The 22,748-nt window shown below is 41.9% G+C and overlaps 1 protein-coding gene across 1 annotated transcript in view; it reads right to left on the reverse strand.

The window, feature by feature from the left end:
* Positions 1-636: 636 nt before the first annotated feature.
* The window catches only part of MUC2 (mucin 2, oligomeric mucus/gel-forming), a 56,789-nt gene continuing 34,677 nt past the window's right edge, over positions 637-22,748 (reverse strand). Inside the window, exons 35-58 of the mRNA XM_063398212.1 lie at positions 21,824-22,450; positions 20,968-21,171; positions 19,881-20,018; positions 18,236-18,421; positions 16,989-17,165; positions 15,766-15,921; positions 13,174-14,654; positions 11,830-12,004; positions 11,029-11,276; positions 9,692-9,875; positions 9,367-9,571; positions 8,551-8,729; positions 7,844-7,913; positions 7,436-7,536; positions 7,245-7,276; positions 6,897-7,071; positions 6,173-6,277; positions 5,538-5,578; positions 4,786-4,908; positions 4,243-4,341; positions 3,366-3,494; positions 2,646-2,685; positions 2,255-2,384; positions 637-1,142 (exon numbers count right to left, since the gene is read on the reverse strand). Of these exons, the coding sequence (XP_063254282.1) occupies positions 887-1,142; positions 2,255-2,384; positions 2,646-2,685; positions 3,366-3,494; positions 4,243-4,341; positions 4,786-4,908; positions 5,538-5,578; positions 6,173-6,277; positions 6,897-7,071; positions 7,245-7,276; positions 7,436-7,536; positions 7,844-7,913; positions 8,551-8,729; positions 9,367-9,571; positions 9,692-9,875; positions 11,029-11,276; positions 11,830-12,004; positions 13,174-14,654; positions 15,766-15,921; positions 16,989-17,165; positions 18,236-18,421; positions 19,881-20,018; positions 20,968-21,171; positions 21,824-22,450 (5,261 nt within the window). The 3' untranslated portion in view covers positions 637-886. The remainder of the gene's footprint in view (positions 1,143-2,254; positions 2,385-2,645; positions 2,686-3,365; positions 3,495-4,242; positions 4,342-4,785; positions 4,909-5,537; positions 5,579-6,172; positions 6,278-6,896; positions 7,072-7,244; positions 7,277-7,435; positions 7,537-7,843; positions 7,914-8,550; positions 8,730-9,366; positions 9,572-9,691; positions 9,876-11,028; positions 11,277-11,829; positions 12,005-13,173; positions 14,655-15,765; positions 15,922-16,988; positions 17,166-18,235; positions 18,422-19,880; positions 20,019-20,967; positions 21,172-21,823; positions 22,451-22,748) is intronic.

The following is a 22,748-nucleotide window of genomic DNA, read 5'->3' on the forward strand; positions in this document are numbered from 1 at the left end:
TCATTGTACTCTAAGATGATTCAAGAAAAATGAACATCTTCCAGTTACTGGCTTCAGCTCCCCTTACAATAAGATAAACAGGCACTCCTTTACATATGTCCTTTGTTGTGAGAGAAATTAGTATCAAAAATGTCTATTGTTTTCCATTTTCTGCAGAGGAAGCCTAGGACTACTAGCTTAAGGGTGGGCATCTGTTTTGCAAATGTTGGAATTTGGAGAGCTCTTACTACAGTAGTAACCATACATCCTGAAAGCACTGTGAGTGAACTTCAAATAGCTGAGGGACTACTTTTGTTATGTGAAAATATGCAATTGCAATGAACTCAGACAGTTCTAACATTCAGAACCCTGCTAAAGTAAATTCTGGTGCTGAACTAGAAGTTTCTCCAAGTCATCTGAATAGTTTCCTGATCATTATTCATCTTTGCCTTTGTCCTGGCAGACAGCATCATCTTCTCTCCCACCTAATAGATCAGGTCTTCTGAACAGCACAATCTGATCAGCTTTTAAGGAGCCAGGACTAGATACCCCAAAAATTTAGGAAATCACTTGACTTCCTATAACTTGAAAAAGAACTTTTCTTCTCTCTTCAACCTCGAAGTCATCAAGACTGTATAAGAATAAGTACAAAAGCCATGCTTTTTGAGATGTGCTTTTAATCATTCAGAGAAAAATAAGGAGATTTGAGAAGGACCCAAGAGGCTGTGCACTTGTAAGAATACAAATTTGTGTTCTCATTTTGTGCACAAATAAATAGGGTACTGTTCAAATTAATTAGAGAACAAACAGGATGCAGTTACTGGAAAAAGTAAAGTTCAAAAGTAGTCAAGGAAGTTAAAAATGGTTCACAGTCCTTTTAGTTAATGATGCCAGGGGTTTTTTGCCTTCAGTTTGATGTTAAGCTGATGGCTCTCTTGATCCGGTTCAGCGCACTCGCCTTGTCATTTTCTTCATTGTTCTGCAGCTCTCTGGACTGTGGCCTGCTGCACTCAGTGTCTTGACAGCTGCAGCTCTCCACGTAGATGTACTTGTGTGACACGGAGTGCCCACCGGGGCATTTCAGAACCACGTGCTTCTCAGTGGTCCTTGTTTCTCTGCAGCAGGAGCAGCTGTGGTCCATAGAATTGGCCTCAGCAGAGTATCTGTTAACATGCAAAATGGCAATGTTAGTCTGTGCCAGGAGCCAAGGCACAGGAAAGGGTGAAACCAGGTACAGAACTCCTGTGAGAAGAGCTTGAGTTGTGGCTAATGGAAGTGCTGAGCTCATCTGACAGAACAGTGATTATAAAATGCATAACCCAATTAGGGCAGTGTTTATATGAAGAGGAAGCAGCAGCTCTTTCTGTTCCCATCTCACAGCAAAGTATTTTTTGCAGACTTGTGTTCACCAGCTTCCTAAGCACCATTCCTAGCCTGAAGAATCTGTCAATATCAGGCTATAAACTGGGACAAGAGCGGCCTTTTTCTTCGGTATTTGGTCAAAGCAACCACAGCAAGACCCTAAGATGATCAAGAATTTTAAAATACTGATAAACTCTCTGGCTTCTCAGAGTTCCATGTGATACTAAAGATCAGTTTTCATCCATGTAAGGTGCACCATGGCAGACTCAGTGATAGGCAGTAAGTTTCTTTGGAGAGTTAGACTTATTTTTCTAGCGTTTTAGTAGCTCACTATCAGGTGTCCTGCTAATCACTTCCTTATAGTCACTTTTTAATATAGTCTCTCATTTCAGAGAAAAATGTACAGTCAAGTTACTCTACTAACACCACATCTAAAGCATTTGTTTTCTCATTTCTTCACTGTATAAAAATTGTGCATATTTGAATCTTCCTTTAAAAGATGTATGTGTATTTCACTTTCTTTCACTTTAGGTGTTTACTATTGAGAAGCAGCTTTTCCATTTCCAGTTGTCATTCTGGCTGCTCTCTGGGCTCATTCTCCTTAGAGGAAATAATCCATGTTCTTCTGTGGCGAAGTCTAGCCTAGGTGGTCTGACACAAAGCCAGCTCTTAGTAGATGAATAGGTCTTATCAGAACTGTCTGGACCCCAAGACAATTTAATACACTTTTCTGCTTTGTATTATGACAAATGAACCGGTCAGTCACAGATTCCATGATTTTATGTCCATGACTTAGGAAGCAGATAGTTCCAGGTCTTCTACCATTGTGTAGTCTACTATGTATTGTTCCTTTTATATAAACAAGCTCAGTTCTACCAGGACCTAAGTCTCATTGTCTGGTGAGTTTACTTACAGCGAGAAGGTTCCACATGTTCCTTCACATTCAGTCAAGTCAATTCTGTCCACGGAGCGGCAGCCGTTGTAGACAATAAAGTCTTTTCTGTGGCGCACAGAGCACGGTGTGCGGCTGTCCACAGGGGCACCTACAGGGAAAGAGCAGGAAATACTCGTAGTGAAACAGATCCAGACATCCCTGGCCTTCCCTAGTGCTCTCAAAGAATTGCCTCAAGTGGTCTTTCTGCTTCAGCCTAAACTTCTCCAGAGAGACCAAACAGCGAAGGCTTGGAATGACAAATATAAATATAAAAGTATCTAGTCAAATACAAATCTATCTGGAAAATGGGCTGATTTAAGAAGACAATTCATTCTCTGTATTGTTGATTCACATACACTGGCATACTTACAGGTTCTGCAACAACCATTAGGTAAGAATGAAATAGTTCCCTAAAAGAAAAAAGAAACAGAAAAAGTTTACATTATATTATTTTTCTATATTAAATAGGCATTAAGGCCAAAAACTGAGGAAAGCAATTCTTCAGTGGCTGGAAATAACCAGTAGAACTGTAACATTGATCTAAATAAGCAAAGATGATAGCCTCTTCCTGACTTGAAATCTATCAATTTACAAAGGCTTGTGAAAACAAAAACAATTCTTTGAAGGAAGTCTACAGGTAACATCAATTTACTCCTCAGGAGCAATTCCAACAAATGGTTTCTCAGAGTCCTCTGCATTTGAATGGGGACTATACATGGTGTTACTGGCAGCCTACTGACTGAACAGATTGTGTTTATGTAATATTCAAGCAGATACTCTGCTGGTTCTTGCTGAGACAGAACCCCAAACAAAGCAGTCAGTAAAGATTCAGTATCTTGGTGGTGACCAGTATTTTGGCTACTGAGAGACAGCTACCAGTTATAAACACTGAATTCTCACCCAGCTATCCTATTTTATACACTCTATAGGGTTGTGCATGGATGCATCTGGACCTTCTGTCCTTAGGACTGAGAAGTTATAACAAAAGGCCATCAGAGCTAAATTTTACTTTTGTTGTTAGGTAGATGGCTAAACTAAACTGAAGATATCTATGTATGGAATAGAGGGTAAAATTTCCATTTTTACTCACAGGTTTGCAGCTCTCCTCATTGAATGCTGGACAGGTAATCTCAGATGTGGAAGCAATAAGCTGGTTGTGGACATCTACACAGCTATAAATGGTGCAGTTGTTGTGAGGATCATTTTTAATGTCTCCAGGCTGCAAGTGAAATGCAAAATGTAATAAGGAAAGCTGAAGGGGGTTCAGACTGAAATTTTCTTGCCCTCTGATAATGACTTTCATCTTGTTTCCCAGTCCATTATTTTTAGGTGAACAGCCATCTGGGATACAGATCGTGACATGCATTGCAATATGCCATACATGGAGAGAATTTCAGTTTTACCTGGTATTTTTCTTCAGAAAGAAAAATGTCTCTAAAGTACAGAGTACTTCAACAAAATCATCCATGCAAATGGATTTTGCCTTCAAAAAGCTAGACTGTTTTATTTAGACTATTATATATTAGACTACTAATGTATATAGACTATTATATATATACTATTAATATATTAGACTAATACATTTCTATTAGACTGTTTTAATTAAGAAAACCCCTAAACCTTCATCCTACTAGGGCAATAGAATTTTTACATATGCAGGCTTTAATAGCGTTTTTCAGCATACAGAAATCAAATAACATAGAAAAGCCCAAGCTTCCAGACACTGGAAGAAAACCCCTTCCAATAGTATTGGATTTCTCATTCCAGGAAGGGCCTTACAGAGAATTTTATTTCATGAGACCTACCTTCAGGTCAAAAAATTGTAGGTAGGTTTTGCTTTAGATGAGATCTTGCTCTTTCAGGTGCAAACTTATACTAAAGCCTTGTCTCTGGCAAGGAGATGTTCCCTTTCTCGAACTGGGAACTTTACAGAATTGGTGGAAAACGAAGACATAGAGTATACTTACACTCAAGATGAGTTCAGAATTGTCTGCTGTGTGTATGATACACTTGGTCTGCACACATTTTCCACAGCATTCACCTTTCACTGGTTTAATTTCATATCCCTAGAAATTAAAATTAAAAACAATAGCACTATGATAGATGAATTTTTGAGAAATAAATGAAAACATACAAATTGATTACACTCTGAAGTGCACTCTGGATTTGTGCCTTTTTGTGTTTCAACCCAACAGAAGACAAGTAATAGAAGCAGGTTATAAATGGAATAAATTAAAGCACTAAAATAAATATGCATAATAACTAAAATATCACTTCACAAGGTGGTCTACAGAAATTTCCCAGATATTTCTGCCAGAGTGAACTGAATGCTGACAGTTGCACAGTCAATCTCAGGCAGTAGATTGCTCAGAGAACAGTTGGTATCCATGCTGGAGTTGATCTCTAGGCTTCAACTCCCTGTCCTTTGCCTAATATCACTCATTGATCAAACTGGTATTCAGATATATGAGTATTTTGGAGTCTTTTGTTTCTTTAAGTTTGCCACTTACTGGTTGACAGTATGTGTTGCAGGGGACACGTTCACAGGAGATGATGTTCAGTTGAGTGCTGACGTTCACATCATTTGTGCAGACACAATTCTGACACTTGTCAACAAAGACTGAGGAGTTGGGCTACAAATTTTAAGCAAAACAAAATCACATATTAATGAGATATTACATGTTTAGCAGACATTTATTTATTATTTAAAAATCTGTAAATGAAGCCAATGGAAATGGAAAAAGTGTAAAGACCACTGGATAGCTATGTGGTTAGCCATTTATGAAGACAACATTTTAAATACTGAATATAATTTAACATGTGTCTTTATAGAAGTACTGTATAGCAATGACAAACTCTGATATTAAAAGAATAGGTACAATTACTAGACCCAAGAGAATTTATTAGAAATCTAGATTTGGTTAGAATACTACTTAATTACATGTCTTTTAATTTTTGAAAACAGAGTCTTAGAACAGCAATAATGTGCTGATAGTAAATGTGGACTGACTTTTTCAAATGTCAGCACACTTAACCCAAATTCCTGCATGATACTGACATACATGCAGCTCTTCAACTTCTTTCCTACAAGGAAACTTTTCAGAAAAGATTTAGGCTTTGTGAAATTGATAAACTCCTGACAGAGATTTGAATTTTTTTAAAGTATTTGTTGTACTGGATAAACCTCTTCATAGCTTTTTTGATCAAGTATCCTAACTGGTCTTTTAAGCATTTTTAGAAGACTGTTGAAACAGGAACTTACCAAGAACTCAGCATTCCCGTGTACGCAAACGCCCTTGGGAACTGTTAATAAACAAGGAGTTAGATGTTTAGATAGGAAAAAGAATAAAAAATGTCTTCACCCCACTCTAATCAAACTCATTTCTTCCACAATGAATCACAATTCATGTGGTTATTCCCCAATTCTGGTAGCAGATAGGACATGTATAAAAACTAATACTGCATGTGCAAAAAGGGAAAAAGATTTGTCCCAAAATACACAGTCCAGTTCAGAGCCAAGAACGTCCACTTAACAAGTACAAGTACTTCCTTGTTTCAGTTACCAAGAACTGTAAATCTGTCTTCTACTGGGGATGATTCTGGGGCCTTTTTGTTAGATTAAGCTGAGACCATCATCCCAGTTAATTCTGTAGCTGCTCTTACATGTATTTATAAGCAGGAAATTGAACTTGAGTCACTTGAGCTATATCTGATTTCCTAGTTTCATAACTATAGCACTAATAACCAATTTTAATAGTAGTGAATTTGTAGAATCTGACTGTGTTTAACACCTCTTTCAACAGGCTATTGCATACAGTCTTATTAAGTGTAACGTTAAATTATGTAATAAATAAAACTGTAAGGCTAATCACTGCAATATATTTCCAAGGGACTTACCACATTGGTATGCAGGACAGCACTGACCACTGGGAATATAAGAATGAACTTCAAATCCCAGTGAGCATTTGGGGGCTTTAGCTGTGCACAAGCTTGTATTGCACTCTGAGGGAGAAAAAAAAAAAAAAAAAAAGAATAAGACAGAAAGTACACTAAATCACAGCTACTAGAAATAAGCAACTATCAAAGCACTTAGGATGAACTTTCCATTGCTAGGAAACAGTCCAGATTCTTTTCAAAGAAACAATATGGAACACATTTTTCTTAATAAATCCAGGCAATGGAAACGGGGTACTGTATTAGTTTATGATTTTTTTTCTACTCTGCAATTATCCTGTGTTAATAAAGAATCACCACTCTTTGCAAAGAAGTAGGGAACAACTCTTACTCTTTCCAGGATTTTAGGCAACTGCTGGAAAATGAAAATGCACAGAGAATTCCATAATCTCCATAAGCATTTTGCTTAAGTAAAATGTGGCCCTGAATGCAAGAACTATAGCTTGAGTTATGTTGAGTCCCATAACTGTAAATTCAGTTATATTGAATCACTGCAATATTACAATGTATTTTCCCTAGCACTGGACAAGTTGATTTTAAAAAGCATGAGGAAAGACACTATTTTGTGACTCCCTACTATAGATCTCTGGTACCAAGGTAGTTCAGTCTCTTTTCCTCTCTATTTCCTAGAGATATAGAAAGACTACAAACAAAAGTATAAACTCACTGCAAGTGAAAAGAGGGCAGCAGGAGTCTTGAGGATTGACTTCAGTGACCTCATAGAAGCCTTCTCCATCACAAGTGACTTTCTTTGGATCACATACATGAGGTTCACATACAATGCCATGTTCACCTTCCAGGCAAATACAGTCCTGACAGTCCACTGTAAACTTTTCTCCAAACTGTCATTGAAAAACAATAAAATGAGTGATTGCATAGTAACCAATTAAAAGGAAAAGAAGTAAAACCAGCAATACAAATTTTGGAGATGACAAAACAAGATTGTACAAGTGGAGACCACTCTCCTCTCCCCACCCAAACTTTACTTGAAATCCAAAAGCATACAGCATCATACCTCTCTTGGTATCATATCCACTCCAACACAGCCTGGAAAATACCAAAATAAATTTCCATTACCAGTCATATAACAGGAGGCATCTCTACTACACATCGAATGAGCAATGCATACAGTCAAATCTACGTTGCATACACAGAAAGAAACAAAAAGGAAACAAACATGCATCTAAGTGAGGCAGTAAAACTCACCACAGGTTTTCACGCAGACATCCACACCAGAGTCATACAGCATGGTTCCATTAGGACAGAAACAGCCTTCCACTTGTTTAGTTGATGTGTCATTCTGTCCTCTGTGAGACAAAATGTTCAGAGGAACACCATTAGTGTTGTAGGCACATACGGAGGATTATGATAAATGAGCTTTTACTGAAAATACACTGGGAAATGATCTGCACATCTGTGATTGGGCATTGATACAGCTAAACAACAGAAACAGAAACAGTTCAGGCACACAGATTTAGGGTCAACAGAATAGTGCTAATAAATTTGACAGTCAGTTTAAGACATGAGAGGAGGTTGATTTTGCTCATGCACCTGTGCATTAGATACAACTGAATAGTTGTACAAACTATAACAAACTGTGAAGGAATTTTTTACCTTGATTTGCAGGTCATCTCTTTAATAGGACCACATGCTCTGTATTCTTTACCTGGAGGACATTCATGAGCTGGAATGGAAGTACAAAAAAGAGGAAGAGCTCAGCAACGTCATATAAAAGCCTCGTGACCTTATGCCAAGAACTTAAACACTGTTTACTTGTTTTCCTATGTATCTGTGACAATCTTGAGAAGCAAAGAGGAAAAATCTCAGATAGACTCATGTCTCTAAATGGAATAATTTTGTGCAATTTAGCCATAGAGATACAATACTGTACTTTACACTAAGGCAATAAAGCCAAGAGTCTACATCTTGATTAATTTTTTTTTACATAATTTCAGCCTCTTTTGCATAAATTCTCAAAGGAGAGTGTCATCCTTCCCTCTGTGCTCTTACTACAGGTGAAAACGAATGTACATGTCACTGAATAGAGAGTGATCTGCTGATGCCTGCAAAGCAGAGAACGGCCTGCGTACAAAAAAGTATGTACTGATAGGGGATGTTTCTGGCACAATCAATACATGTACATTTTTGCAGGCCCATTTATCATTTCCATTGTTAAAAGTGTTACCTGCAAAATTACTTAAGTAGAGCAGCTGCTGTGATTTATTGGTGTCTTCATTATTCTGAAAGCAGTATGACATTACTGCTGAAAAAGTTCCACATAATCTTCCTTAATAATTCAAAATGAATGGCCAGATACTTACAGCATACACCGTTGGTGTGTTTTCTCCAGTCAATGCACACACCCTGGTCAGCACAGGTGGCAGCGTAGATCTGCAGACTTGAGCATTCCAGGTCTAGGTTGGGAAGCACACAGCTATCAAAAACACAGGCTGCATAGTACTTCTCAGGCTGGACAAATGCATGGCATGGCTTGAACACACTAGAAACAGAAATATTTATCATTATTAGTTACTGAATGATCCATACATTTTTCAATGTGCCTAACATGTTATGATGTGGCAACAGTGGACATGGGAGATGAAGGAGCTGTGGATGGGGACTGCTGATGAGAGATTTGTGCTAAGAGCACTTATCCAGATAATAACTTTCCAACATATCTTAAAATATTATTCCCTCACCTACAAAACACTTAGACTCTGACATTTTGAGTCCAGGAGCTGTATATTATTGGGTGCAACCATGCGCTATCTCTTTAAAGTAATTTTGATTTTTTTTCTTTTTTAGTTCTAACATGGTGTTCTAAAATTTAAGATCTCTGTTTTCAGTTTGACTCTGTTTTCTGCTAAGTAAATTTGGGAAAAGGCAAGAAAATGGGACAGGGGAGGGCAGAGAGTGTAGAAGAATGTGGGAACATCAACAAAGGTTAATGTGGCAGCCAGAGGGTTGAAAGAAACTGTCAGCAAAAAATAACCAGAAAAAGTGAAAGGAGTAGAAACAAACCATAAAGGTACAAGAAAAGGAGCAATAGTGAGCAACACTTTCCATTGGTAAATTAATCCAAAAAATTTCCATTTAAATCAAAGACCAAGGGCTTGTAAAACCAAGAGGAATTTTACCTTCCCAAAAGAAGCTCACAGATGGAAGATTCTTTGCAAGGCTGTGTTGGTGTTGTGCTAGGTGAACCTGTAGGAACTAGGCCTGGAGAGCACTGTGGTTTGGAAGGATCAACAACTTGCCAGTGATCTGCCATGGTTTCACAGTTTTCTGCAATGTTTCCATTTGGCAGCATGCAGTCATCTGCCGTGTTGTTGTTGCAAGTACCTAAGGGTGGTAAGGGGAGAAAGAATTCACTCACAGATTTGCTAGGAAGTTCCATTCATCTTTGCAGCAGGGCTGTCATTGTGGTTTTCTGAGAGCGCTGAATTGGAAGAGAAGCCTTACCACACTGTCCCTGGGTGTTGTTGCCAAACAGGCTGTAGGGCAGTCTGATGGAAAAGGACAAGCCATTGTAGCTCAGATTCATTTTCAGCTCAGGAATTTCCACAACTCGATTTATGCCTGACTCATAGATGCTCACGCCAAACTTCTTGTAAGGCAAAGCCACGGGCTGGTTGTTTACTGTCACCTAATAAACAAAGGAAAACAGAAAAGAGGCATAAATTTAGTTTGATTTTTCAAAACAATTGACTGTTCCTTTGCTTTGCAGAGAGAATGTAAAGGTAAATAATATCCTTTTAATATGTAACAAATGTTCCTGTGTTTCCTTTGTTACTGGAAAGTCAAACTTACTTCACTGAGCCACAAAAAGCCCATCAACCTCAGACAAATGAGGCTATAAATTCAAGGTTTGAACCAGCTAAATCCTAACACTCAACAGAGTTATTAAAGTAACTGTGGCATCAAGGACTCCTCATGAAAGTGAAATATAAAATTCTCCTAAATTCATATGGTATAAAGTTTTAGGTTTCTTGGCATAAAGGACACATGCTTATAGGAAAATTAAATAATGGAAATAAGACTAAAACTGTATTATTTATTTAAATGTAGTAGCCATGATATACTTGAGAAACTGACACTACTACCTTCACTCAGCAACTGGAGATTTCTTTGGTTTAGAGAAAAAAAAAGAGGTCTAAATATTGTAAATTGTCAACAATATGTTGCAACCTAACTTGTAATATTCTCACACAATAATGTACAAAAAAACCCCAAACAAACAGTAAAAAGCTACAAAAAGCCCCAAACATGTCTCACTAATTTTGAAACGCAAAAACTGTGACATCACATTTATCAATGGAATAAACACATAAGTGCCCTATTATGAAAAGTTAAAAAGATCACACAAGTCAAAGCTACTAATGGTACTTCTAAAAAATGCTTCAGGCCAGCACTTTATTGTTATGTCTACCTTACATGATCTCCTCCCATTCCATATTGTTTTCTTTTGTTACATTAATGTTAATTATAAATTAACTGATTTTATATCCTTAACCCTTAGCAATTTAGTCCACACTTTGTATTTAGGAGAGATCTGCAAAGATTTGAGATTAAAAAGACAAGAAGTTGTAGAATTTATCATCCCCACATTCAGAGTAAAAAAATGCTTTGAAGTAGTCCTTTGAAGTCCTTTGAAGCAGTCCAGTTTTATATTTTGAACTATTACTGAGTCTAAAACACAGAAGAATTTTTTCCCAAACATTGGGAATATGAATACAATTATCCTGTTGATGCAGTATTAATATCTGAATCAAGAAATCAATGGTAGCATTCTTTAGTACCTCTACTTGTAGAGTATTTGGTTGTGCTGTTGTTAGCCTCACTTCCTGAGTCTCATGTCTCAGGATGAGCGTTCGGGGACAGGACACTACATCCCGTGCATCACAGTGGTAGTTATCGATGTAGACACCGAAGTTGTCAACCTTCTTATTGATCTCTTCCACAAGGACATATGTGCAATTCCCTTGGTAGCTGTAGTACAATCCATCGAAAGTCATGTAATGTGGATCTCCCCAGCCAGTGCAGTAGCCTAAAAAACATACAGCTAAGTTAGGCTCTTGTGGCAACATATAAAATCATATCAGACTACAAGCAAAATCTGTAGATATGAGAAACATCTCAGTGAACTTGGGGCATTTTCAATTTTATGAAGTGTATATGTCAATGCATGAGCTCATTAGCTAGAAGTCATCAATAAAAACCAGGCACTTTCAATGCACAGTTCATCTAACATTAATGACAGACAACTAAGAATAGGATTAACTGTACCACAGATATATCTTTACCAGTAGTCTGAACAAGTAACATATATCTAGGCTTCTAGCCTATAGATGTCTGCATCTGGACATTTAAATCCTACTTTGGGAGACGAATTTACTCTACTAATACAACAGTTACGCAGAGAAAATGGCAACTTAAGCAAATCCCTCAATTAGCTAAAAAGAATCAACAGAGCACTCTAAGCAACACCAGAAGACTGTCGCACAGCCTTTCACGATACCTGTTCCCTGATAAATATTCTTGGTCTTGACAATAGTACTGTTTCCTCAGGAGATTAAATATTGAACAAAATATGTACTTACAATCACACTCCCAGTGCCAACAGCATCCATCCTCATCAATGACTGGCACAGGAGACAGTCCATTGGCACACGTTGGTTTCGGAGGCGGATTGCAGATTACTGGAATCACCTGGACAATGTTGTCTTCTATACATATCACCTTAGTGCAGTTACAGAGCCACCATGATTCACCTTGCTGTGTTTGAAAAGAGACAGGGAGAGGGGAAACGGAGACAAATCTTAGGAAGCAGTGAGACTGACAACAGTTATGCCTGAATATCTTCTGCAGGTTTCTAAAAAGCCATATATTTATTGACAATTTTTCCCCCACCAGAAATCTGAAAATAAGATGGAAGTGCATCATTCAGCACTATCTAGGTCTGTAAGATAAACTAGAACAACTGAGAGCTGCAAAGTGAAAAGCATTACTTTCAAAAGCCAAGCCAGTAAACTGAAATGAGAATCACTTTTTCTAGTTTCAGCTATCTAAAAGTGAGGTGTTTCATCTAATCTCATCACCCTAACACCCTCTCCAAAGAACAGTGAAAGACACTGATCAATATGAAAGGCCAATATATGATCAGTTCCCTTCCATGGATGCCTGGAACAGATTAATAGCTGAAGCTACAATGAACACCAACTGTTTGGGGAAAAATGTCCAAGGTGATTCTATGCATTGGGATTGCATGAGGTTTTTTTCTATCTTCTTTTTCAGCCATGTATAATTTTTATTCCTGCAGATCTACTGAGCAAGTTGGTAGGCATCTAAACTATGAGGAGGCTTTAAAAATGTACAAGACACTAACTTATCTGTGTCAGAGGTGGAGGGTTCAAAAAACAGAAAAAAAAAAAAAAAAGAACTCTGAGTCAAATTTCACAAGCATTTGAATGCATTGATCTGTTTCACAGTCCTCTCCTGAAACCACTCTGAGAACAAATATGACTCATCCCAAACTCACACAAATTCAGCCCTGTGTAATTTTGTTGGGCTGCAATGTAAACACACAAATTACATTTACCCACTTTGGACTTATTCAAAAGCAGAAATAGAAAAGATAGCTTAGCACCATTTAGCTCTTGGTTTCCTCTTCATCAGAGCTATTCTGCAACAAAAACAAACAGAATGCGATCCAGGTCCTTACAGAAAACTTTTTAAAAATTATCCTTGAAGAGCTAATAGCAATATATAAGCTATCAATCCAAATATCATTGGAAGTCCTGCTGATGCCCAAGAAAACTAAAGAAATAGAACAGACTGATACTTCCTTTCCTATCCAGTTTATTGCCTGCTCTCCATGTTACTAACAATAAAGCTATGTGTCTAGTCTCCATCCGAAGCACAATGAAAGCATGAAATCTACTCACCTCATAAGATTCATTAGGGAAGATAGTACAAGTTTTTTTAGGAGTGGTAGGTATTAGACCTGTAGTTGAACTTGAGCCATTAACTGGAGGAGTTGCACTGTGTGTAGAACTTCCTATAGTGGTGACTGCAGTTGATGTTGCAGTAGGCCCAGATGAAGTGGTTGAGCCAGGACGAGGGGTTTTGAAGGTGGTGGAGGTGGTGGTTGCATTGATTGTGACAATACTAGAGGTGGTTCCTAAAGTAGTGGTAAAGCTCTCTGTTGGAGTAGTACCAGAGGTGGTGGTTGACACAGGGCTGGTTGATGCAGGTGATGTTGTTGGAGTAGTAACAGTTGCAGAGGTTGTCGTTGGGGTACTTATTTCTGTTCCTACTGTGGTGGTGGAGCGAGTGGACACTGAGGTTGTGGGACCTGAAGTGGTTGTTGATGTTGATGGTGGTGTTCCCGAAGGGCTGCTCGGTCCCGAGGTTGTGGTGGTGCCAGGGCTGGAAGTGGTGGTAGATGATCCTGTTGGAGGGCTTGGGGTCCTGGTGGTGGTGGTTTCAGGGACAGGTGTTCCTGTTACTGGTGTGGTGCTGGTGGAACTTGAGGGTGTGGGGCCTGAAGTGGTGATCTTGGTGGTTGATGCTGTTCCAGTGAATGGGGTTGTTGATGTTGATGGTGGTGTTCCTGAAGGGCTGCTTGGTCCTGAGGTTGTAGTGGTGCCAGGGCTGGAAGTGGTGGTAGATGATCCTGTTGGAGGGCTTGGGGTCCTGGTGGTGGTGGTTTCAGGGACAGGTGTTCCTGTTACTGGTGTGGTGCTGGTGGAACTTGAGGGTGTGGGGCCTGAAGTGGTGATCTTGGTGGTTGATGCTGTTCCACTGAATGGGGTTGTTGATGTTGATGGTGGTGTTCCCGAAGGGCTGCTTGGTCCTGAGGTTGTGGTGGTGCCAGGGCTGGAAGTGGTGGTAGATGATCCTGTTGGAGGGCTTGGGGTCCTGGTGGTGGTGGTTTCAGGGACAGGTGTTCCTGTTACTGGTGTGGTGGTGGTGGAACTTGAGGGTGTGGGGCCTGAAGTGGTGATCTTGGTGGTTGATGCTGTTCCAGTGAATGGGGTTGTTGATGTTGATGGTGGTGTTCCCGAAGGGCTGCTTGGTCCCGAGGTTGTGGTGGTGCCAGGGCTGGAAGTGGTGGTAGATGATCCTGTTGGAGGGCTTGGGGTCCTGGTGGTGGTGGTTTCAGGGACAGGTGTTCCTGTTACTGGTGTGGTGCTGGTGGATCTTGAGGGTGTGGGGGCTGAAGTGGTGATCTTGGTGGTTGATCCTGTTGTAGTGACTTCAGAGGTGGTAGCTGTCACTGGGCTTGTTGATACTGGTGATGTTGACTGTTGACTAGTGGTGCTGGGAGTAGACACTGTACTTATTACTGTTGTTCTTGTTGTTGGCAGTGGGGTAGCTGAAGGAGTAACTGGAGTGCTTGTGGGCACCTCTGGTTCAGGTGTCTCTTTAAGATACAGAAAAAACAGTATTTTAAGTAGGGAAATCGCATTTTCTTCCTAATGTCATGTCATTTTCTACTAAGCATATGTAGTTAACAAACCTAGTCATAGGGTCTTTAGATAGAAATAAAGCAGAAATTTCTTTATTAATGGTTTTTGCATCACTGAGGGATTATTAGCAAAATCTCCTACATCTTGCATAGGAGACATTGATATAAACACTTTATCAACAATCAGTGTCAGAGGGAACATCTTCTGCAGTTTTAAAACTTTATATAGCAGAGAACAGTTCAGCAGTCCTAGACCCAGGGGAATCCACTGAGTAGATCAGTGAACTCTGGTTAATACTGTAGTGCTGTCATACTATATTCTGTGGAAAGATCATTATTCCCTATGCTGCTTCATGTGGCACATTCACACCACCATTGATTATGCTCACAGTCATTTGATTTTACAGAAACTGAGCAGTTGCTGGAGCAGTCTGTGTTCCATTTCTAATGCCCAAGCCTTTAAGACTACTCACACACAAGCTATTTTGGGATGCTATGAACCCCAAATACACTTTTCTGGTTTTTCATGTGGCCAGTTTTCATTATAGTTGCTAATGGAGACTCTTTTAAAATAGTTTTTGATTACAATGCTAAAAAGTGTTGATGATGCTCACACGCCAGCCTCAGAGCCATCTATTTGTGCTTTTATAGCATGATATAAGTGACACATAGTAGAGAGGGAAGCACTGTGTACATAGTAAGAGTGCAGTAATGATGCTAAAGGAATTAAGATACACTGGTTCTGCTCAGGCAGCCCACAAGGACAGTCCTTCAATGAAAATTAATTCACATTTAGGTGAGGACAGGCAAACTCCTTTATGTACTTCATGCCCTTTAACAGAGGCAGATGAACTGGATCAGTAGGGGCTGTGACATTGCTGCTGATAGGTTAGCTGAGATGTTTTTAAAATATAATCAACTACATTAGTGCAGAGTATAGAAACTAAAGGACTTTATAGTATAGTACTATACTTTCGTATAGTACTAAAGTATACTAAAGTATATTAAGCTGCCAATAAACCCTGCTTTCTAAAACCAGCAAAGGACATGAAACCCTGGGAATTACTTAATGCTCCCGTGACTGGAGGCGTCGGGGTTCTGGTGAAAACATTTTCAGGAACACTGGTGGTTGTGCTCGGAGGGCTGGTGGTGGTGGTGTGAGGCTCTGGTGGCGAGGGAGTGGTTGTTGACTTTGGTGTGCTTGGTGTGGATGGAGTTGTGCCTGTTAGAAACAGCAGGGACGGAGAAAACAAACACAAAGGCATCAGTTAGAAACAGCACAGACAGAGAAAACAGGCACAAAGGCATCAGTGGGACTCAGTGTCAACTGAACAGAAGTTGCACATGAGGCAGCTGCCACAGAGCTAGAGAGGTCAGCCTACCCTAGCACCAGCCCTTCCTTTCTGGCCCCAAAAAGTACAATATTTGAAATCTATGCACACAGGGTCATGGCCCTTCCCTCTAAGCAAAGAGATGGTACTGGAAGGTGCTTCTCATCAAATCAGAGAGATCTACCAGTAGGTAAGAGATGAGAAGGAGCAATGTTTTTGATCTTGCTGGAGCTTTCTATCTCTGTGTCATTATCTCGAACACCTTGCTAAATCGTGGGGTAAAAATTGGGATGGGAAGCTGTGATCAGGGAAGGAGGCATTCACAGGAATATGTTCCTGCCTGATTGGCATGTGGTTTTCCCAATGTCACTCTGAGAAATGGCTTCCCAGAGTACTAGTGGATCTCATCAGCCAAAGACCACTATTCAAAGAAAGTCACAGTCTGCAGAGTGAAACTGTTCCCAAAAGCATATCCATCCTACCTACATCTAGAACAGCTGATAAGCATTAGCACTGACAGGGAAAAGGAACAGGGGAGAGGGAAGATCTACACAGTTATGCCAAATCAGTGCCTAAAATGCCAGTACCAAAAAACCAAAGCCATGGCACAATTGCATGTACGTCCAGTGAATATATTCTGGCCAGCTGAGGGAAGAGGTCCAGAAGCAAAAAAGACAGGATTTCTCATCAGTTCAAGATCTGTGTAAGCTGAGCATCAGCATGAAACATCTCTGAGTCTTTTTTAAGTGAGGGAAGACCAGACCTTTACCCCAGAACCCCAAAACCTTGTTCCTTTTAAATAGCCAGATGAAAGGCAAGTTTTAAGCAAAGGCTGTTCCAGGGATGCTCTGCAGTTACACGCACCCCTGATACTACTGAGAGGCCCAATTTGAGGTGCTCATGTACCTTAGGGCAACCACAGGAAGGGAACAAACAACAGCACAGGCCAGAGAAGTACCTGGAGTAGGTAGGGTGGTGGTGTATGTTGGTGCTGGTGAGGATGTGCTTGAAGTAGTTGGGGTGGGTGTTGGTGATCCAACAATAACAGTGGCTGTTGTCGGGGTGCTGGTGGGAGTCTCTGGTGTTGAGGGAGTCGTTGTTGATTTTGGTGTGCTCGGTGTCTGCGTAGGTGGGACTGTTAGAAACAGCAGGGACAGAGAAAACAGACAAAGGCACAAATGCATGAGTGGGACCCAATGTGAACTGAACAGAAGCTGTACATGAGGCCACAGAGCTAGAGAGGTCTGCCCACCCTCAGCACTGCAAAGGTTCCTAGCACCAACCCTTCCTTTCTGGCCCCAGAAAGGAGACTCCTTGACATCCATGAAGATATGGTCATGGCCCTCTTTGCCAGGTGAAGAGACTGGGGATGGTGCTAGAAGGTGCTTCTCACCAAATCAGAGAGACCTACCAATAGATAAGAGATGAGGAGGAGTAGTTCTTTGGATCTCACTGAGGCTTTTTATCTCTGAGTCATTACCTAGAACACCTCACTAAATCCTGGAGCAAGAGCTGAGAGTGGAATATGCAGTCCAGGAATGAAGCATGCACTAGAGTAGGTACCTGATAGTCATGGTATTTTCCCAATGTCACCCTGATAAAGGACACCCCAGCATACTAGTGGATCTGGTCACCCAAAAGCCACAATTGACAGCACGATGCAGTATGCAGAGTGAAACTTCTCCCAAAAGCATGTTAGGGGAATCCTTTCTCACAATATTTATAACCTCTGAAAACCATTAGCATAGACAAGGCAAAGGAGTAGGAGAGAAAGGGAAGAATGTCTACAAAGCTTTTCCCAAAGACTGTCTAGAATGCCAGTATCACTAACTAATACTCCATTCCAACTGCACACCATGGATCCAGCGGCTACATTCTGCCCAGCTGAAGAACGAGGTCCAACAGTAGCAAAGCAAGATCTCCCGCCAGTTCAGCATCTGTCTAAGCTGTGCACTAGGATGAAAAACCTCCTCAGAGACTGTTGAATGAAAGATGCCAAGGCCTTCTCCTCGTGACCCCTGAATCCTTCTTTCTTCTGAAACCAGCCAGCCCGAAAGACCAGCTTTGGGCACAAGACATTTCCTGGAATGCCCAGTAGTTAACCCCTCATCCTGAATCCCATAGAGAGCCTCAAATGGTGGTGCTTATAGACCATCATTACAACCACAGGAAGGCAGCACAGTAGTGCACAAAACATAAAAGTACCTGGAGTAGGTAGGGTGGTGGTGTATGTTGGTGTTGGTGAGGATGTGCTTGAAGTAGTTGGGGTGGGTGTTGGTGATCCAACAATAACAGTGGCTGTTGTCGGGGTGCTGGTTGTGGTGGTGGGAGTCTCTGGTGTCGAGGGAGTCGTTGTTGATTTTGGTGTGCTCGGTGTCTGCGTAGGTGGGGCTGTTAGAAACAGCAGGGACAGAGAAAACAGACAAAGGCACAAAGCCATGAGTGGGATCCAATGTGAATTGAACAGGCCACAGAGCTGGAGAGGTCAGCCCACCCTCAGCATTGCAAAGGTTCCTAGCACCAGCCCTTATTTTCTCAGCCAGAAAAAAAAGTCCTTGATATCCATGGACAGAGGTGGTCATGGTATGGGCCTGATAATTTTGGGCCTTAGAGATTTTAGCCTGCTGGTAGCTGCTAACTCCTCTCCCAAGGGAAAAGTTTCTTAGGAAAGCTTCTTCCCAAAACAATCTTGGCAAAACAACTATCCTTTCCCAAAACAATCTTTCTCCAGGTGGCATGTTGCTTTTCTGGTTCTCAGAGAAAAACATTTTGAAACAACATGTTTCTCTAGTTTGACCAGTGGGATTGGGGAGGTGTCAGTCCTGTTCAACAAACGTGTTAAGTCTGTATCGGAAACCTTATAAAATAAACAATTAAAGTTTTTTTATGCTTTTTGCCCTCTGAAATATTTGGAGTCTTTCGTCTTTTGTTCATGTTCAATAATGACAGTCATGGCCCTCCTTTCCTATTGAAAAGAGTGAGGCTGGTGCTGGAAGGTGTTTCTCACAAAATCAGAGAGGCTTACCAGTAGGGAAGAGATGAGGAGGAGTAATGCTTTGAATCTAGTTGGAGCTTTCTATCTCTGCCTCATTACCTAAACACCTCGCTGATTCATGGAGTAAAAGGTGAGGGGAATCTGTGGTCCAGGAACAGATCATGGACCAGAATATGTTTCTGCCTGATAGTCATGTGATTTTCCCAATGTCACCCTGATAAAGTACATCACAGAGTAGTAGTGGATCTTGTCAGCTGAAGATCACAGTTCACTGCAAGAGGTAGTATGTACTCAAAAGCATGGCAGGGGAATCCTTCCTACATCTGTAACCACTGACAAGCATCAGCACAGACATGGCCAAGAAGGAGGAGACAGGGGAAAAAGTCTATACAGCCTAAAACAGTGCCTAAAATGTCAGTGCCAAAACCCAAAGTCACTGTCCAACTGCCCATCATGTATTCCATGACTGCTCAGATGAAGGACACAGTCCAACAGCTGCAAAAGCAATATTTCACATCAGTTCAGCATCTGTCTTAGCTGGGCAGCAAGATGAGATACCTCCTCAGAGCACTGTTACATCAAGAAAGACAAGACCTTCTTGTCTGTCCCAGGATTCCTGCATCCTCATCACTTTTGAAACAGCCCAAATGAACTTTGGGCACAACTCATTTCCTGGAAGTCCCAAAAGTTACACACATCCTTGATCCCACACAGCCCCACAAATGGATGTACTCACAGACCCTCATTACTCCCACTGCAAGACCAAAAAGGATGAAAGAACCAGAGAATTTTTTGTTGGTTCTGTGGTTAGAGGCCGAGGGGTTTTTATGCGAATTACTAGCATTGGGAACATACTTTCAGGAGTTGAGATGGTTGTTGTTGATCCAGGAACAGTGGTTGTTGTGCTCGGAGGGCTGGTGGTGGTGGTGCGAGTCTCTGGTGGTGAGGAAGTGGTTGTCGATTTTGGTGTGCTTGGTGTGGATGGAGTTGTGCCTGTTAGAAACAGCAGGGACAGAGAAAACAGAGACACAAAGGCATCAGTGGGACTTAATAGGAACTAAACAGAAGCTGCACATGAAGCAGCTGCCGCAGACCTAGAAAGGTCAGCCACACCTAGCACAGCAAAGATCCCTAGCATGAGCCAGTCCTTTCTGGCCCCAGAAAGCAAACTCCTTGAAATTTGTGCACACACAAAGTCATGGGCCTCCTCTCCTCGCAAAGAGACTGGGTGTAGTGCTGGAAGGTGCTTTGTACAAAATCAGAAAGACTTAGCAATAGGTAACAGATGAGAAGGAGCAATGTTTTTGATCTTGCTGGGGCTTCCTATCTCTGCTTCATTATCTAGTACACCCCACTAAATCCTGGGGTGAGAGCTGAGAGGGGAAGCTGTGATCAGGGAATGAAGCATGCACAGGAATATGTTCCTGGCTGATTGGCATGTGGTTTTCTGACGTGAGGAGTTACCAGAGTACTAGTGACTCTTGTCAGGCAAAGACCACAGTTCATAGAAAGTCTGCAAAGTGAAACCAAAACCAAAACCCTGGCAGAGGAATGCTTCCTTCCTACATCTATAATAGCTGAGAAGCATTACTATTGACATGGCAAAGGAGCAGAAGAGAGGGAAGAAGGTCTACACATCTGTGCCTAAAGACAGCTTGAAATGCAAGTGTCACAAAATCAAGCCTAACTCCATTACAACCCATGTATCTAGTGATGCCACACTGGCCAGCTGAAAGACAAAGTCCAACAGCAGCAAAAAGCTACTGGGTCCTTGTCCCTTCTGAAACAGACTAAAGGGGCAGCTATGGGGATAGGCTGTTTCAGGGGCTCTCCAGAAGTTAAACCCATTCATGATGCCATACAAGGTAAAAAATTAGGTGTTGACAGACCCTCAGTACCCTCAAAGGAAAAGAACATATGAGACTACAAAACTTAGAAGTACCTGGAGTTGATAGGGTGGTGGTGTATGTTGGTGAGGGGGAGGATGTGCCTGAAGTAGTTGAGGTGGGTGTTGGTGATCCAGTAACAGTGGTTGTTGTGCTCGGAGAGGTGGTGGTGGTGGTGGTGGTGGTGCTGGGAGTCTCCGGTGACTTGGTTGGCAGTTCTGATGTAGTGGGTGGTATGCTTGGTGTGGATGGGGTTGTGCCTGTTAGAAACAGCAGGGACAGAGAAAACAGACAAAAGCACAAAGGCATCAGTGGGACCCAATGTGAACTCAACAGAAGCTGCACGTGAGGCAGCTGCCACAGAGCTAAAGAGATCAGTCCACCCCTTGCACAGCAAAGGCACCCAGCACCAGCCCTTCCCTTCTGGCCCCAGAAAGCAGAATCCCTGACATCCATGCACACACACAGGGTGACAGCCCTCCACGCCTTGTGAAGATACTGGGGATAGTGCTGGAAGGTGCGTCTCCCAAAATCAGACAGATCTACCAGTAGGGAAGAGAGGAGGAGGAGTAATGCTTTTCATCTACTGGGGGATTTCTATCTCTGCCTCATTACCTGAACACCTCACTAACTCATGGAGTAAGAGCTGAGATGGGAATCTGTGGTCAGGGAAGGATGTCTGCACAGTACCAAGAGGATCAATATCTCCACAGGACAGGAGGACATAGAGCCCTGTATCCTTGCTCCTTCTGAAACAACTAGCCCAAGGGAGGCCTTCGGGCAAAGGCCACTTCAGGAGATACACAGCAAACAGTCCAATCTCAGATCCCACACAGAGGCACAAATGGAGGGGCTCACACCTTCAATTTCCCACAGCAAGGAAACACACAAGAGCACAGATCAGAGAAGCACCTGGACTTGGTGTGGTGGTGGTATATGTTGGCGTGGGCATGGATGTGCTTGAAGTAGTTGAAATGGGTGTTGTTGAGACAGGAGGAGTAGTTGTCGTCTGTGAGGTGCTGCTGCCGCTGGTGGTGGTGCTGGGTGGCATCGTGGTGGTGGTGGTGGTGGTGGTGGTGGTGGTGGGGGTAGGGGTGGTACTGCTGGAAGTCTCCCCTTCTGTTGGCGTTGGAGCGGTTGTTGATATTGGAGGGGTCACACTGCTCGTTGTGGATGAAGCTGTGGAAGCTGTGGTGCTCGTGGTGCTTGGAGATGGAAGACACTCTGGTTTGTTGGGCGTGCAGCAGACACTGATCTCGTAGTTGAGGCAGACTGGCATTGGTATTATCCCTCCTAGCTGCTGATCTTTATTGTTACAGATGAGCCCTACGTTAACATCACATTGCACCTTCTGCCCTAAATCTGCAATGGAAGTGTTAGGGAATTTCTCTGCTCGGCACGAAATATTCTCAACTTTTGCACACTCCCAGGAGGGGTTGTTCTTCCAGATGTTCTCAAAGGTTTCGTAGTCACCACTGTTCCTGTCAGAACCATCTGGGTAGGTCACATCGATCCAGTCCGTCCAGACGCACTCACAAGCTGGGAGGCACCAACAAAACGGACAATTAGAAACAGACAGGACAGAGACAACAATGCAGGGCACCAGCTCACGCACAGGTGGTGCTCTGCGCATCCCCTGCACTCAGCAGTGCCCATCAGGATGCTGCTGCACTCAGCCAACACTGGCCACAAGAAAGCTCAGCGGTGTGGCCAGGCCTCCCCTCCTTGGCCCCACAAACCGCTCCAGGCCCAAATCAGGACACGGGCACTGGTGAGTTATGTGTGTGCCCCCACAGCTGGCTCACATTGCTCTATATAGACTCTCGTGTGCAAAAAA

This window comes from Prinia subflava, chromosome 5, assembly GCF_021018805.1.
Source record: "Prinia subflava isolate CZ2003 ecotype Zambia chromosome 5, Cam_Psub_1.2, whole genome shotgun sequence".
Lineage (NCBI taxonomy): Eukaryota > Metazoa > Chordata > Aves > Passeriformes > Cisticolidae > Prinia > Prinia subflava.